At 37.0% G+C, this 17,941-nt stretch overlaps 1 protein-coding gene across 5 annotated transcripts in view; it reads left to right on the forward strand.

The window, feature by feature from the left end:
- Nucleotides 1-17,941, forward strand: part of VPS13B (vacuolar protein sorting 13 homolog B) — a 415,034-nt gene that overhangs the window by 128,800 nt on the left and 268,293 nt on the right. For all 5 annotated transcript variants that reach the window (XM_052704440.1, XM_052704437.1, XM_052704439.1 and 2 more), the window contains exons 18-19: nt 3,161-3,295; nt 4,134-4,307. In XM_052704440.1, coding sequence (XP_052560400.1) covers nt 3,161-3,295; nt 4,134-4,307 — 309 coding nt within the window. The remainder of the gene's footprint in view (nt 1-3,160; nt 3,296-4,133; nt 4,308-17,941) is intronic.

The raw sequence follows: 17,941 nt of genomic DNA on the forward strand, positions 1-17,941 counted from the left end.
CTGCCAGACAATTTACAGATGTTCTGAAATAGGTATTTAAGGAACATTTTAGCTGTGTGTATGACCATAGAGACCTTGATTTTAAAATGATGTCGTTATGGAAGAGAAATGGGAGAGTATTCAGGTAGAACTGAATATATAGAGTTAAAAACTACAGATGGGCAGAGGCATAGATAGTAAACAGGGCTGCTTCTCTAGAGGACGGTTTGCCAATTTGATGAGTTGGGTGAGGCATGGTTCATCCCTTCCAAAAAATTTGGAGGTGGAGAAAAGTGTGGTGTTTCCCATATTAAACTTATTCATTATAAATGGTTCACTGGAATAACTAATTTATCTCTTTTGAAAAAGAAACGTGAAACTTGGCAAGGGGTGTCACCTTAGGGTCATGTGGATTTTTGTCTTCATGATAAAGTTCTAGGTAGCCATCCTAAGTTCCATATCTCTTACTGTATGCGTTACACAGGGTTTTAATGTTCAGCAAGTGGGTTTTCCAAGTATCCTTCAGTCCAGAGCTGTGAAATTGATTTTTGTTTCAACTTTTCTTTGATTAGTGCAGTGTATTGTGCTGTGGTTATCAGGTATTAAGAATGAGAGCAGAATGATAATGCCATTTGGTGTCAAAAGAATGCACAAAAGGCAAGACAGCACTGCGTTTTTCCAATAGTTTTTGATGTCCTTTTCAAATAATCCTCTGTGGAAGTATTCATCCACTAATAGGTCTTCCAAAAATAAACTTCTTCATCATATGCATTAGAATACAGCTGTTAATTTTGTAATATTAATTATGAGTACATATTGAGAGTTTGTGTATTCCTTCAAGGCCAAGTCATTCAGCTTCTTAATGTCCTTCTTGTGATCCTCACCTGCTGGTTGGATGTAAATGCTCTGGCTGCTTTGAACTGTGCTTTGCTGACTGTTGTGCATATGCTGATGGTTTGAGTTACAGGGCAACTATACCTAGGTTTTCATGAAGATCCCAGAAGTATCTCTGCTTACTCTGCTTTATCTTGCTCAAATTCAGTGAGTCCAGAAGTTGTTTGGTGAGGGAACAGGTGAGAGAGCAGAGACAAATAGTCACAATCACATGCAACTTGTTTCTGTGTTATCAGATGTGATACTAAAACAGAAATGCCTCAACACCTAGGTCAAGAAGTGGACTTAATGATGGAAAATACTTAGTTTTCTAAGTATTAGTGAATTAGTTACTGTATTTTCCATAGGGAAGCGAGAGAAATGTATGAGGCATTACAGCTTGTACCCTTTGAGCCATAAAAGTGCTGCTGGGAGGTGGATATAACAACATTGTTATGCTTTAGGTGTAATTTTGGATGCTATTAACTGTTTTATCGTCTGTTTTGGAAAAGGGGTAAAAAAACAGAAAACAAATCCTTGATTTTTGCAACACAGTGGACTGTGTTTGCAGAAGTGTAGAAGTATAAGACATAGAGCCAAGATAAGGAAATGCCTAGAGAAACCCTATCTGCTTTTGGCAAATTTATGCATCATTTCTGATATAAAACCGTAGGTGAAAGGGGATTTTCAGCTTTAAGAGTCTCGCCCCAGGCAAGGTTGTGTATGAGGGTGAGGCTAACACCAGTAGCTGATCCTGTAGACTGGAAGCCAAGGAGGTCTTGTAGTGCCAGACATGCAGACAGGTTGCAGTGAGCATTCCCTGAGCCTGAGGCCTTCCTGAATCCCGACTCAGGGGAAGGCTGGATTTGCCTTAACCCCAGCAGGCAGGTTAAAATATGATAAGACAGTATGTGTAGAATGTAGAACCCATTTCCTGGTTTGCTTCATGCTATGTATCCCTTTCTGTGCTGCTACTCTTCCTAGTGTGCTTTTTATTCAAAAACTATTGTAGTATCTTTCCAGAGCAAGAAGTCTGCTTACCAAATGATTTTGTGTGGATTACCAAATGCTTGTTAATGCTTAGGAACTGAAATAGGCACAGTGAACTAAGCCCAGTTACCAGGTTGTGAAATTTCTCTTTCCTATCAATTAGAGAAACAACCATTTTTCCTCAAGCCATTTTTCCTCAGTAGGAAAGGTTGGAATCACTCTTTAGAGACTCATTGAGAGATCGTGCAAAAAATTAATTCTTTGGAGAATATATTAAGTTAATTTAATATGTGTAACTATCTTGCAGCACAAATCAAAATGCTTTTTCATTTTTTATATCTGCTATTCCATAATACTTTTCTTGCATAATTATAGATTTTGGAACAAATTCTACGTTACGTATGTAAGGAAATGGTTCCATAATTATACTAATGCTTGCATAATTAAGAAGGTGCTTGCCAACTTACTGACAAATTCAGAGTCACTGTTGCGTCAAGGGGGAAAAAACTTTAAAAATGGTAACTTCTGTTAGTTTTTCCTTTCATGCTACTTACAGGTGCTGAAACGGTTTCTTTCTCATTTGTGACTGAATTTATGTGCTTGTTCTCCAATAGGTAGCTGTGCACAGCACTGGAGGGCTGGCTGCCCCTGCCCATGCTGTGAGGCTCTGTGGGCTGCCCTTTGCAGCTTGTGGAGCTCAGGCCTGTGGCTCAGGTGTGCCAGTGCCCCGTGTTGTTCTGAGCACTGCGTGCTTTGCTGGGTGCACAAATAGGGTTGAGAAAAGACCACCAGAACCCGGTTCTACTCGTGACCTAAGGCAAGGTTTGAACTCTAGGTTCCATTGAACAAAAGCAAGTGAGCTGGCCCTCTGTGCTCTTCAGCCACATGGGTTTAGTGCCTTTACATTGCTACTGAGGCAAGTGCTGTTGCCTAAGCGTGGGCTCAGAACACTGAGTCATTTTAATATCCTGAAATGAAAGGGTCACAATAACAACGTGAAAGAAAGTAGTTGGGGTGGCACTCACAAACTGAAAACAAAAGTGTATGTATGTGTGTATATATACATATTTATTATTGCAGTATCTAAGTGGCCTTGTGTGTTTTTCTCTCATTTCTGCCTATATTTATGTGTAACTGTATTACAAAGTCTACAGAGTGTGCTCCCACTTCCCGTTAAAAACTGTGAATCACAACAAAAATGCTATAAGAACATCTAAGGTAGATAATTAAAGTATAATTAAGTTTAAATGCCTTGGTAAAGGAATATAAAAATATTTAAATTCAACAGGCTAGTACATTTGCAGTTTTCTTTTATTAGGTGTGAAATCTAAGAATCCCCTGCCAACTCTTGAGGGCTCAATCCAGAATGTTGAATTGAAGTACTGCAGCACATCATTGGTCAAATGTGCCTCTGGGACCGTGGGATCAATAAAAATTTGTGCCAAAGCCCCAGGTATGTGCAGCTGGACCATGTAAAACTTTATTGCCTGTGTAGGAGAATTGGCCTTGCTTTTTACAAGGAGAGTTACTGAAACAAGAATTTACTCATTGTTCCTATGAATCAGAAAAGATTTTTTTGTATTCTGTTTTTGTTTTGTTGTCATTGTGTGCCAGGATGATCCAACCTGGCCCTAGTTTAGTCAATTTTGACACTGAAAAAGAACACAGTATTTAGTTTATGTCTTCTGAGATAAAAATGAAGCTAAAAGCACTAAGGAAATTGGAATAAACTACATTTTAATATTACTCAACGTATTTGCATTTTGCTCTTTTTGTAGTATTATATTTTATTCTGTTTATTTTTTCGTGTCTTATTTTCCATCAGTGGTGCAAGTGTTTCACATCCCACTTGAGAAGGACTTGAGGACTTGATGATAAATAATTTTAAATTTTGTTTAACATGCTTTTTTTTTGAAGAGATTACAGTAACATTCTGATTATCTACCATCTTTTTATTGCTACATGGTAGCTAGTGTTAAGAACACTAAAACTGAGTGTATTTAACTCTAAATTGAGTTCAGGGTGATATTTTAAGAAATTATTTTATAAATTCAGGATGGAAATTACAATTATAAAGAGACTCAGTCACTTCATTTGAAATCTTCCTAGAGGTCAAGACATTTACAAGATGGTATTAAGGAAGTGGCTTAATAGTTTATAAGTACTTGCTCTTTCTGTTTCCTATTTTAATTCTGTACTTACGGTGTTAATAGGTGGACTAGTGAATGTTTATAAGTTGAAAAATGATCTTGTTACAATAGGAGATCTAAGAAGTCTAATCTTTATCTTAGGTGATGGTGGAAAAGAGAAGCTGATTCCTTTAATTCAAGGGCCTTCTGACACCAGAGACTTACACAGCAGTAAATGGCTCAATGAGAGCAGAAAGCCAGAATCTCTCTTAGCTCCAGATTTGGTAGCCTTTACAATCCAAATTCCACAGTGTATGGACTACTGCCATAATTCTGGTAAGTGCAAAACTCTTGTTAAGCTGGTATCACATTACATTTTCCTATCCAATGTAATTTTCAAAAGAGGGGCTTGATGTAAAATGTGCCAAATGCCAAGGTATCTTTTTCACATGCTGCACATGTAATGGCTGCAGCTCACTGTGACACACAAAAACTCAAAGCGGTATTTTGATATATGTCCTCTTCAGGAAGAAATGCTTCATTGACTTCGGTTGCCTTATAAATAAATTATACAAAGTATATTTTGTAAACATTTTTATTTTTTGCTAGGGTTCTTGTTGAAAATGTTACTTTCGTTTTTTCTTTCCTCTAATAACTTGAGCTTCTCATGGAGAAGTTGACATATTGTGTTTGAAGCGGTTCACATAAATTTGCAGAATAGTTTGTAATTCAATTAATACATTTTCTAAATTAATTTTAATTATCTAAATCTAATTTAATAATTAAAAAGATGATTTTTAAGATGCGTGAGTGTACATTTGTCTTCGAGTATGCATTTTTCTTTCTGGAAGAGTATACATTTGTCTTTCTTGAATTGATGTGATCGATTTAAATGAGAAACAAGTTAATATTTCTCAGAGATTTGCTCAGGTAAATTTAAAGATATTGACTTTGTGGACACTAATACTCTAACATTCATATGATTTCTTTGGGCTTTAAACATAACATTGGTCTGTTTTAAGCATCACTGAATCTGACTTAAAACGAATACAGCTTGAGAAATACAGATATTTAGGTTTTGCTGTTGTTGCATTTTACAAGTGACATTAAACAGTTGCTCCATTCAAAGAATGCTGTAAGGAGATAAAATGGAAAAAAAAAAAAAAAAAAAAAGTAGATTAAAGAAAGCAAAAAAATGGCCACAGTGCTGTCAAATACAGGAAGTGTTTGAAAGTGTTTTATCCATTTTTCATTTTTAATGACAAGTGAATTTTTAATGGTTGTTAGATATCATTGATCTGTTAAGCAGCGGCAAATTTATTGTTGTCTTTGCAAATGTGTATATAAGCAAAATCTTTTTTCTCTTGTGCAAAGCAAATTATTTGTAAGCAGTAACCACTCCATCAGTTTTTAGATTATTATCTCAGCATTGGTACTTGTACGTTTCTTGGAGAGTATCATACTGAAATGTTTGATGCTGTTTTTATAACAGTTAGCTCAAGTTCCTGCCACTAAAACATTGCCTCATACCAGGTCATGATTCAGATCCCTTTTTAAAAGAAAGAAGTGGCATAAATGTTGGACCTGCTGTCTCACTTAAGTGACTTTAAATGTTCATAATGCTAACAGTATTAATTACTATTGATTATTGCTTTTTCTGCCTTTTTTGAAATTTAACTTTCTGATTTGTCCCAGAATATTCTTTAACCCTTAAGGGAGCTGTGCATACATAGAATATTAAAAAAAAAAAAAAAAAAAAGGAAAAAGCCAAAAACCAAAACTATGTTACAGAGTAATTGTGGTTGTTACTGGTCACAGTAGTCACATATAGTTTGTCCCGTAAGTAAAATGGATAATCCAGGTAGATAGCAATCTGTATTTGGTAGCTTGTGACAGATGATGCCTTAGAGAATTAAGAGATGAACAAATGAAGTGTGGTTCAGACGTATGCAGGGACTTGGAGGTTGATTAATAGTATTGGAAAAAATTGATTCATAACAGATAAGTATCCTTGATAACTGTCTTGTAGATGAACAAGAGATGCATTTAAAATGTTCAGACTTGGGAATTTCCTGGGCCACCTGCCCCATTCCTCAGGAAAGCAGTGTTGATTTTATGTGGTCCGTGATGGTTTGCTGATCTGTGCACCCTGTCCTACAGCTCTAGGTCTGTCTGTAGGGCGGCAGATAGGGCAGAAATCAGAGGGAAAAGCTGACAGATTTGTTGAAGCTTTGATCCCCTTAAGCATGCAGAGTAGTGTACTACAAATGGGAGTGTGGATTTTCTTTCGTTAGTTTTGTTTTGTACATGAAGTGAGGGAGCAGCGTTTAAGCTATCTCAGGTTCTATCCAAACGATGAGGGAATTAAAGCCTTCACATTCAAATGTGTGCTGAAGGAAGTGAGGCAGTGTAATACAGGAGATACGATTAGCCTTTTCAACACGAATGTGGAAACTACATGAAGTGATTTGAAAGCATAAAAATGCTTTTGCTGTCAGTTGCAGTCACTTCTGGGAATTAAAGCTCTACTGGATAATTTGACAGCAAATTCAGCTTATGCCACGGGGGAATAAAAGTGCTGTTTAAAGCTTTATTACTAGAGATGATTTGGCAGTACTGAAGTTGTGCTATTGGAGTCATTTCTCCTAATAATATTAGATGTGATGGTCTGCAATAGGAATTAATACTGCAAGAAAGAAGAAGGAATAGCGCAACTTGCTTGTTGAAAGAATCAATCTGTCCATGAGGGATGAGAAAAAAATATCTAGTGTTGTTCTGTACTGTCAGATAGCTAGAAGTAAGACTAGAGCAAGCCTTGTAAAAATAGCCATGTAGCTGATGCTGTTGAGACATAGATGTAGTTTCTGAAAGAGTTAAGGGGAACTGCAGTTCCAGTTTGGTGGGAGTGATTTTGTGGTTAAAACCCAGAGAAATTGCTTCTCTAGAGGAGAGTTTCTGGTACTCTAACAAACAATGGGACCACATCCTAAAAGAGTTTGTGGAAGAATCTTGGAATACAATACAATGGCTGAGTGGTCTCTTTTAAATTTTGCTTATATAAACATGAAGGAGGTGTAGCTTATGAATTCCTTATGCATCTGTGAGGTCGAATGGAAAACAACTGGGTCCAAAATGGAAGCAGTTATTTGAGTATGAAGTGCCAGGGGGGAGTTTGTGCCAATGGCATGCATTTCTTGAATAATTCGGGTGAGTTCAGCTGGAGAACAGGTAGGAGCCCTTTTCTCCCCTTGTTGTGTCAGCTGCTGCATTGTGCCACTGAAATCCTGTGATCCATGGTGACCCAGGCTGCTGTGCAGCTTCCTTTTGTTGCTCAGCTGCAGGTGGCCCTGCAAAGGTTGAGTGTGTATTTACAATTGGAGTGATAAAGTATTTTGCACAAGTATTTTATTTCTTATTTGCTACTGAGAGGAGGAGAAAAAGATTGTTTCTAGCAGTGACGTGCTGCATTGAGCAGCAAAGAGAGAAAGTATTTTTATGAAACATTATTCCAAAAAGGGCAACATTGAAGTGCACTGTGTGGAGTACCTGCAGCAAAGTAAGAATCACAAGTAACAAGTTCATGTGCTGGTGATAATTTAGGAATGGTGTTTTATTGTTTTGTATCGTTAGCACAACGCTAGAAGTATTTAGGGATTTTGTTTAATCCTTAATTATACGTCTGCATGCTGGCGCTTTTAATTTTGGGTACCTTAGTTGTATAAAAAATTCCTCAAGAATGTCTGTGCATAGGGCAGTACATCCTCTGATTTTTACAACTGTCTTTATTTAAACTGCAGCATATACAATATAGGAGAGAGAGGCTGGGGGGCGTCTTAATGGCTTCTCTGAACTAACCCTGGATTTATTAACCCTCGGAGCAAGCAGCAGACCGTGTTTGCTTCACCTGGCTTTTGAGAGAAATAGGGAGATTTCAAAATGAATGCGGGTGTTAGTATTTAATTATGGGCAGCTGTTGAATAGATGAGGTGAGCTGATTAAGCTCTGTTTGGTTTGCCATATTGAATAAATGGGAGTGCATGCATAGCCGGTGTATGGAGAATTCTGTAACGTATAAATCGAGAGGAAATAAAAACTAAAAGAATCAAATATGCCTTGAGATCCACTCAAATGCTCAGCAACGCAGCAGTGAAATTATCAAGTGAACGAAAATACCTGTATGAATGTCATGCTCACATATGCTAAATTGGTAGACCCTGTTGATCAAAATAAGAGTCTGAAGCGTCTGCTGTAGTTTGTGTGAACGCTGCACAAAGGTTGAAGAGTAAATACTGAACCTTGGAGAAGTTGATAACTGCTCATTTAAGTGATATAGTAAGTTTCCAAGCATTTTTGGATTTTTTTTCTCTACTGTAAATTTTTCTCAGTCTCTCCCCTCCAAACAAAGGAAAAATGGATTTATGAAGGGAAAATACGATTAAATGTTTAAAGATATCATAGATACAAACATAAATTTAAAAAAATGTTGTAAATGTTGTACTGGGAATATTATATGCTTTTCCCCTCAAAAACCTGCTGATCTGTTTGAATGTATCTGAAAGGAGGGAACAGATTTTATATGCATTTCTTTTTCTGCATAAAGTACTATGAATGCTCCCCAACTTTCCATTTCTCAGACTTAAAACTAATAGTGGCATTTTTCTGTTTATTAATTTTGACTGCTTAGATGGGGGACAACACAAAGTTTGGATTTTAAAGCTAGAGCTATTCGAATTTTAAAGTTTTCACATCTGCTTTAAAGGAATGCCCGAACTTGTAAATAAAGCAAACTTGTAAAAGAGAATTCCTAAAGTAATTTGAAGTATTTTGGAACAATTTGACACAATGAATGAGTAGAAATGCTGAATATATTGCAGTAATTAAAGACAATTCACATTTGTGGTTTGGGCATAAATGTGTAAAAATTATACCCATCTATCTTGTTACATTTCCTTTTCTCTCCCTGAGGATTTCACTATGTACTTTATCTGTAATTGTTGCCAGTTTTCTATCAAGTTCCCACTGGGCTTCTGGTGCAAAAAATCTTATCCTCTCGATGACAGAGCTTGCCTGAATGATTTCATGCTCTTAGCATTTTTGTTCACGGGAATTAGGGGCAGAATGTAACTGCAGCTGAACATAGCATCTATTTTTGTAATTTTGAAGTTTAGACTCTGTTATTGGAACTAAATGAAGAGATGCAGGTGTTCTCCAGTTCAAATCCTTTGGGATTTTTTGATGGTAGATGCTTGAAAAGAAAATGCATGTGTTTCCAGAGTCAAACAGCAGCTGTGGACAAGGATTTATGTTTTTCTCAGAACTTTGGGATTTCAAAATGTTACATTTAATCACATGCACAGAAAGGAGAGCAAATGTTAAAGATGTTACATATAAAACTAGGGGACTGATGTTTTTACCATACCAAGTAGTTGTGGGAATAGAGGAACAAAGTGATCTTTAATCTTAATATGAGCAATTTCAAAAGGATTATGATAGTTGCCAGGACTCTGCTCTTTCGAGAACAGCGCTCTTGCAGCAAACAACATTTATATCCTCTTAATTACTTGAAAAATCTGGCTTGCTCTCATACTTTGCATTGGAAAAATGCTAATAGTCTATGATACTGAAAGCGCTATTTGTATCTTACTCGTGTTGGAATAAGGTGAATTTAAATTTAGGTAAGTGTACATTTTGAGAAGAACTTGGTTGTTAATGTCATGGAGTTTTCCAAATTGAATTAAGAATAGTGGTTCAACTATCTGAAGTGAGAGGCTAAATTTGGAGTGTTTCTGAGTTGCAAAACTTGTGGGCAGAGAAATTTTGTGGCAGTGCAGTTTCTCCCTCTAGATGTTGAGATTAGCTGATCAGAGAAAACAAAACGTCAGATGGTTTGTTGATGAAGAGCAAGATTTTCTGTGTTCTTTTCAATTAGGAAGGATGGATTTTGTTTTGGAGATCGATACAATTTAAAGGTGGTAGTAGAATTTTTTTAGAGGAGGGGTTAAAGAAGATGCTCATCTCAAACCAAGATGTAGTTCATGTTAGTTTTCTGTTTAATGTGATGGGTATTCATGAAAAGAGAAACTGGTTTCTCCCATGTGAATCAGTTTCTCCTTTCACAAGCTGCTCTGCTGAAGGCACGACAACAATTACTTGTGATCTTAAAGTTTCTACTATGGAAACTCATAGTTGTTACAGATCAAACGTTAATTTTGTCACAAGTTCAAGTGGGGGCAGTAGGTGGTGGTTCGGGACAGGAGGGTCATGTTGGGAACAGCAAGTCAATAGCAGTGTTAAATGTAAACTTGAGTTAAAACCTATCATCTGTAAAATTATCTTTTAGAATGCATGTGCTTTCACACATTTGCCACTTCGTTTATGCTTTGTCCTCATTCTTTTCCTTTGAAACCCAGTATGTTTTGCACTACAGTGCAGGTTAAGTATCAAATATTTTCTAGACATAAATTCCCTCTGTAACTACTGTCTTATGAAAATCTAATACTTACTACTTACTATGTCTAAGGGAGAAGTAAACTTGTCCTGAAGCACAGTCTGTCACTCTTCTGGCTTCAGTTAAAAATGTCATGTCCATGAGAGTAGGTAGTATCAGGGCAGGACATACTATTCCTTACTAACTAGATTAACATCATTTCCAGTGGGTTGCATTGCTTTTTGCAACTGGTAGTAAATTTTGGTTATATAAAGGTAGTTGTGCACTGCAGAAGTAAGGCAACTCATTTACCTTTCCTTCAAGGAATTCTGCAAATCCTCATGATCTAAGTGCTGTTTTCATCTCTCTTTCTATGTCTACCATAAATCCCTCAGCAATACAGACACTAGAATTCTGAAATTGTGAGTGAATAAGATTCAGAAATCTGTAAAATGAGAGTGGAAAAACGATCCTTTTTAAAAAACAAACATCCAACAAAACAAAAACAAACTGCACTCTGTCCTGTCCGTTGCTAGGAAGCAAATCTGCCTAGTTTGGTTCCTTGAAAATGTCTATTTTATTTCCAAGCATGAGTGACTGACTTCAAGTGCTATTTTGTTATGCTGTCAGTCAACAGAGTAAAACCTTGAGCCAAAGATGTGCTTTTGTCCAATTTTCTTAGTAGCACAAGCCAAATATTTTTGCAATATGGCAAAAAATTAAAATATTTTAAAAAAATTAAATGTGAACAATGAAGGTGTGTACTCAACTCCAAATAGCAGGCGTTTGAGACATTATGTGAGGAAATCTGTTGAGCAAGGGATTCTTTTTCATACTTAGGTCTTTTTCTTTAGGAATGCATTGATCGAGTTTTTGTTTTGTCTCTGCCTGTAGATAACATAGATCATCTTGTAGCTCCTGGGATGGGAGTTCATGCTTCAATACTGGCAACTGATGATTCGATCACCTCAGCTGTGAGTGCAGTGTGAGGTCTGCACACTTGAAGTGCATAAGGGAAATCTTTCTACCTACTCTTTAAACAGAAAGTAATGTAGAAAGTACTGTGAAACTAAGACAAAAACTGAGTGTTAAGCATTTTAACCTTGTAAGTCATTACATTTCTAAAAGTTAGAAACGGCAGATGCAAGGCTATTCCTGCAGCCTTTAGTTGTTTCTATGTATGTGTGTTTCATAGGATTTCTTTTCACAGTCTTGACATAATCTATTTACATAGGGTGTCAAAGTGTTTCATAGACCACCACAGTCATATCTAATGCTTCATTTATAGAAAAAAACACTCAAGAAATGGGGGTTCAAATGATAAATTCTATTTTCAGAGCAATAAAGGATAATGTTCCTGAGCTTCATGTATTTATGAAAATACGTTCACATTTTCTACTTGTGGCAAAGCATTATTCAGCAAGGCGACCAGACACTTACTGATGGTGCAGAGATTTCTGGAAATGTGACAGGCATATGCTCTCAGCAATTGCTGACACATAGCTTTGGACACTGAAATCTGTTTTTAATTGAGAAAATATATGTTGGCCAACATATCAGGATAGCTCCTACTCATTCTGAAAAAATGCCATGGGATCTTTAACTTCCATTTGGATGTTTCCCAGATATGGGCATAAGGGACTGTAACTGTTTACTTTCAAACGGTGTTTAAACCGTTTCCAGCTTTTATAATTGAATTATATTGCTCTCACTACCACTTTTGTGATGTAAATGGTTCATGTAACATGGCAATTTTTTGTAATGAAATGCTAAATAGATATAACTGAAAAGCAGTAGATGAAGTATAAATGCATTTTGACCAGGTCAACTCCTGTTTTTCAGATTTTAATAACAGTACATTAAATACCATATTACTGAAAAGAAACTTAGCACATTTATGAAAAACAGCATTAAGTATTCCCATTATTTAAACTGCAGAAACTGTGATGATTCTTTAGGTACCGTTAAACTCTGATTATGTTTTCTGTGTGGCCATTATTTTTTTTTCTGCCAGCATTTTTCAACTCTGTAGTAGATGAGGCAAACAAACAAAACTAAAAACCTCAAAGCTACAGATCACTCACTCAAGACATTCAGATATTCCAGTTATAATACACAAATGTACTAGCAGTCTCACTTGCATGATTTGGGATACAGTCTGAAGTATTCAGCCATGTATTCTTCTTCCACACATTGTTGTCCTGCAAAAATTCGTTTCCATGATGCTACAAACAGACATTTGCAGTCACAGAGTAGTCACACTTGTAACAATCTGCACCACTGGAGGTGACCACTATCACTACTGCTGAAATGCACCACCCACCACCTCACTGTGCTCACATCCACTGTTTTGCCTCCACAAATGCTCAATAGATGTTGTAAATGGGTGCATTTTTCCACATGGGGGAATTCTGTTCGACGCCTTTCCTTCATACACTCTACCACATCAGATTCCATTTTGTCAGCCTGTCCATCTGCTGCCATCTGTCATACAGCAATGACACGTGAAGGAATGTTGATGGGAAGTTTCTTGCTCTGCTGTCACACCACCAACATTCACCTCTGATGTCATGAACTGACATAATAAAATAGGAGACATTTCTTTCAGACCAGCCCTCATAAAAAGAAGCAGTTCGCATCCCTAGGAGCTGCTGAACCAGTGTAAAATTGATTGTTTTTAAATTAAACTGAGTAACCCCAGTGATGAGCCCTCAACTAAGACATCTTCCTGTAGTTTACCAAACTGCAATTGATTTTGAATAGATTAGCTTAAAGGTATTCAACTTCAGAAATGCTAAATAAGGTTAATTTCCTTCAACTGCAATGAGGCTTCTGAAAATCACCATCTATTTTTATCAAAAACCTGCAGACCGTATAGAAATGAATGCTGCAGAAGCCATTAGTTACTTCTAACCTTTATACCATTTAATCACTTGGGCTGTGTGAACTGATTTCGTTTTCCCATCACCTCTGGAAGCACTGAAATCAAACTAATATGCGTGAGGTATGTGTATGTTCTTGCTGTCTAAGGTGACAGAATTACTTAAAATTGGTGTAAAGGGAAAATAGCGCATTGTGCAACTTTTCATCTCTGTTTAAGACCTCAATTTACCCTCTGTCTGGGTAATGAGAGCATTTAACTATGGATCTCTATGTAACAGATTTCTAAGTACAGCAACTGTAGTACAAATGCTGTTTATCTAACTACTAAATTTAGAAGTACGTCTAATAAAAAAAATATTTCCCTCTGGGTTATCTTGACTTTTTTTTGTTTTAAATCCTTTTGTACTACTTCCTTTTGAGAAATCTAGCATTATTTTGGATATATATAATTCAATTAGAAGGCAAATGTTTAAATTAGTTATTGTCCGACTCACATTTTTCAGCAGAGGAAAAGACATCGTGAAAAGGAGAACAATTTGTTTTCCTGCAACCATGTCTGAATGAGAAAATCCTAGGTGTTGCCCTAATCTTGCAGCTGGTTTGGTTATGGCAAAAACATTTGCTGGAGAAAAGTAATTTGCTGAGTTCTGTGTTCCTATTCACCCTTCCGCTACTAATTGTTGGTATCGAGCTCCACTTACAGCACAGCAAATTAATGCAAAGCCTGCTTTTCCTAAGTGTTTTCCTAATTGCTGATGTATTTTCAATACGTGACAGATCTCAAAAAAGAAAAGGTGATTTTTCCCCTAGAGATTTAGAAAATTGCTTCTATCTATCTACAAAAAGAATAGGAAATCATTTTGGGGTTGCAGTATCTTAACTGAATGAGATTATTGCACGGTTATGCACCACAAAGCATTGCCAGAGGAATGGGTGCCCCATCAATGGGAATGGAAAGGTCGGGAAGTCCCGAACAAATGTGTCAGCTCTTTGTCAACGCTGTAAGCGTCTGCCTACATCTGTCAGTTCTTCCACTTTTAGCCTCTGTACATCATCTGTCATTGTACAGCTTCTGGGGCCATTTGCCTGGGACGGATGCCAAGCTGGAGAGGTAGCTGGGACTGTGCTGCTTTATGTCCAGGAGCGCTGGAATAGCAGCCTGCTGCATGTGGGAGGGTGGGCAGGAAGGCACCGATCGGTGTGAGCTGCAGCTTTTTGAATGTCAGCGCTGAGAACTGTTGCACCGGAGGGGAAAAAGTGACAGTGTTCCAGTGATGTAACTCCAACCCTAGATGAAAATAAGAAGTAATCCTGAATGGTCATGTTAGTTAATAATCATCAGAGAATGCATCAGAGGCTGACTGGCTCTTGCCATCTCCTGGTGCCTCACCAGTGTCTATGATTGTTTGTTTCTTTTTGATGAGATGAAGCTCTTAAACGGTAAAGAAATGTAGCTTCAATACAGTGAAAAGTGTAAATCTCTAAAATTGGCTTTTATAGAAGAGTTTTTGTTCTATTGGGGTTTTTTTTTTTTTTTTTTTTTTTCCTTTGTGGTTTTTGTTTTTCGAAGTGGGAAAATAATAAAGATTCAGTAAATAAGAACACTTTCACTGGAAGAATGGAGAAGATATGAAGTCTGATGAAACATTCAAGTGTTTGGCTTAGCATTAGTGGAGTGCAAGTGTTGCCTCTGGATCACTTCTGGATGATATTTTTCTGTTCTGTGTTTGCCCATGGCATAGAGAGTAATTCTGTTCAGCCATAATTATCTTTTAAATAAACTAGACCTTTTGTCCTCATTGGCATTTGCAATAATTATATATGCAGTATTTTTGATATTTAATTATAGAATCACAGGATGTTTTGGATTGTAAGGGACTTTAAAGATCATCCAGTTCCAAACCCTTGTGAGGGGCCGGCCTGCCACTGTTGTCCATTCAATGGGAATAAATTCATGAAAGGAGACTATGAATTCTCCTTCTTATTTTGAGCTTTATAATTTTGTTCCCTTTGTGTTAAGAAGAAAGGAAATCCTCTACTGAGCAAACCTTCTCTCAAGGTTGTGAACTAAAAATTCATAGAAGAAAATGTAAGATGTTTAATGTGTCATTATTCAAAATGTATTTTAGCCCAAGCACTGTTCAGTCATTAAGATCATAGCAAATTAGTTTAAGTATATATTTGATAATAGACTCATTAATAAAAAATAAGCTTGAAATTAATCTATTGGATTAAAGTAGTGTTTTGAAACCAACTTTTGGAAAACTTGTCAGACGAGAAATGATCATCATTGTAACTGAACTTAGTAAAAACAGATTTGTGTAGTTGAAAATGTGCGTATCAGTCTTTTAAGTAATTGCATGTTTAAATTAAATAAGACTTCAGTGCAGAGTGCAATTACTTGATTAAATATTTAATTTAAAAATCAGGAAACTGGGTATGTTTGTATTTCAGAGTTTAGAGAACAAGTGTGGTAATAACACAGTAATCTTCATAATATTACTATGTTCCATGTTGTTTGTTTTGTTTTTTTTTTTTTACTCTTAACATAGCACAGAATGAGCCTGTGAAAGGGATGACTTAACACAACTGTTGAGGTACTTTGAGTGAAACATCTTTATCAAGTTAATACAAGAAGCAGTCATGCCCTACTTGAATTACTCATTTATAATGGCTGAGCAGCAGCCTGAATGTGGACTTTGAAATCCTGGGAAAATAAGATGCATGCGTGCTTTCAAATGTCTGAAGTCTTTGCTGTGGAGCAGCTGTACAATGTTGAAGTGAGACGTCGGCTACTAGCTGTAGTCTCTGCTTTTAGTCTAAAGGGAGATTCCATTATTTAATTGTTAGTCAAAATCAGTATTTTATTCACTGCATTCTCAGCTGAAGTCTTTCCATTTTATTGAACTGCTTGAACATTTAGGAGCTAGGATTCAGAGTATTTTTCTTGTTGCACATACTTAAGGCACAAAATTTTCCAACTCAGTGTTACAATCTTATTTGTTCTGTTATGGTACTTGGTAAAGACTTTGCTCTAGCTTCTGTTATGCTTGTGATGGGGGATAGGTTTGTAAAATATCAAAATAAAGCAAGTATATCAGTAGCAATTTCAAAAAATGCTACCTGCATGCTCACTAAGGATGTCAGAGTGGTAAAATATGTGCTTTAAAAGTCAGTCTGTCTCCTTGCACTGTTGTGATGTCGCAGCTTGCACAATCTTTTGCAGATGACTACACTGAATTTCCATTGCCGGGTTCCTTGTCTTCACAGCTTGATGCCATGTTTCCTTTGAAAAAATAGACGTGTAGGAAATTAACTGTTCAACTTTAATTTTTCTTCAAATGCTTGCACAGTACCAAAAAGTATGCATCCCATTACACTTGAATGAGAGATTTTTGATCAGAAGTGCCAGATGTTGTGTCTCAAATATCCTCATACTTCCCAAGTAAACAGAAGCAACCAGGAATTTCTTTCACTGCAGGAATTGTAGGAGCTGCTGTGGCATGGGAGGAGTGAGAGCAGGAATGCCCACTTCTGCTTGTTGTGTGCTTGTAAGGCCAGTGTGAACCTTCTTTGTGTGGCTGACAGTTATGTCCATGTTGTATCTATCCCAGGATACTCGTTAAGGTAATACTGACCACTTACCTCAGCCAATAAGATTGTGGAAGTGCTTACTTAAAGACCATTCAAGAAATTGTCAAATGATCTTTGTTACAAATAGTATGTGTATCTTTATGGTTTTTTTTCAGTCTTTTTTCCTGGAACAAGGTGCCTCTAACAAGAAAACTTGTATTTTTTTCTCTGGAAAATTCTCTGTCAAAATCATGGTGGAATGAATGGGTGCTTGTTATGTGATGGCAGCAGGTTAGGCCCCAGATTTGAAGACTGTGCCTTCCTGTTAATGCAGAAACCACAAGGCAAGAACAATCCACCTGCAAGGTAGAAATATGGTGGTTAAAATCTTCACAAGAATTAGAAAGTTAAAGGTACTGGAGGTATTTGAGGAAGGCAGCGTTGCTGTTGTGCATAGTAAAACATTTTGCATTGCTCCTTCCCTCTGAGGGAGACTATTTGCAGAATGGATTTACTGGGTCTTATAGCCTTGCCTGCAGCTTGGCTCTGCTTTTAACTGCAACAGTTGGTCACCTCTGCTCTAATTGCAGCAGCTCAGCTGCTCTGACATGATTTCTGTGAATTGAGGTGTGAATGGACTTGAGCAAGTGACTCCAGAACATTTTAAGAGCAGAGAAATTACAAATTAAGGCACATTAGTACAAAAATAGCATGAGGTAATATTAAGGGAACAAAATGTTCTTCCATCATTTTCTGTGAGGTCCTACAGCAAAACAGTTGCCAGTGAATGCTGTTATACTGAGAATCACTTGAAGTCAAGGATGGGAATCAGCAGCATTTAAGTTCTGTCTTTGGGAAAATAGAGGAACTTCTGCATTCCCACCATGCGTTCAGGTATGGGATGAGTTAAGTTCTGCCACTTCTGTCTAACACAGATTTCTCCTTATGTTCTCTTACCTTAAAGCTCTTTCTAGGGGTGGCCACTGCCTTACTGTATAGCACCCAGCATGTAGAACTTACAGGCTCATGACTGCCAAACATAACTTGTTCTTTGTGGGCAGTCATCTGGGGTTCACACCTCACAGGG

Source organism: Tympanuchus pallidicinctus, unplaced genomic scaffold (assembly GCF_026119805.1).
Source record: "Tympanuchus pallidicinctus isolate F22 unplaced genomic scaffold, pur_lepc_1.0 scaffold5, whole genome shotgun sequence".
Taxonomy (NCBI): Eukaryota; Metazoa; Chordata; class Aves; order Galliformes; family Phasianidae; genus Tympanuchus; species Tympanuchus pallidicinctus.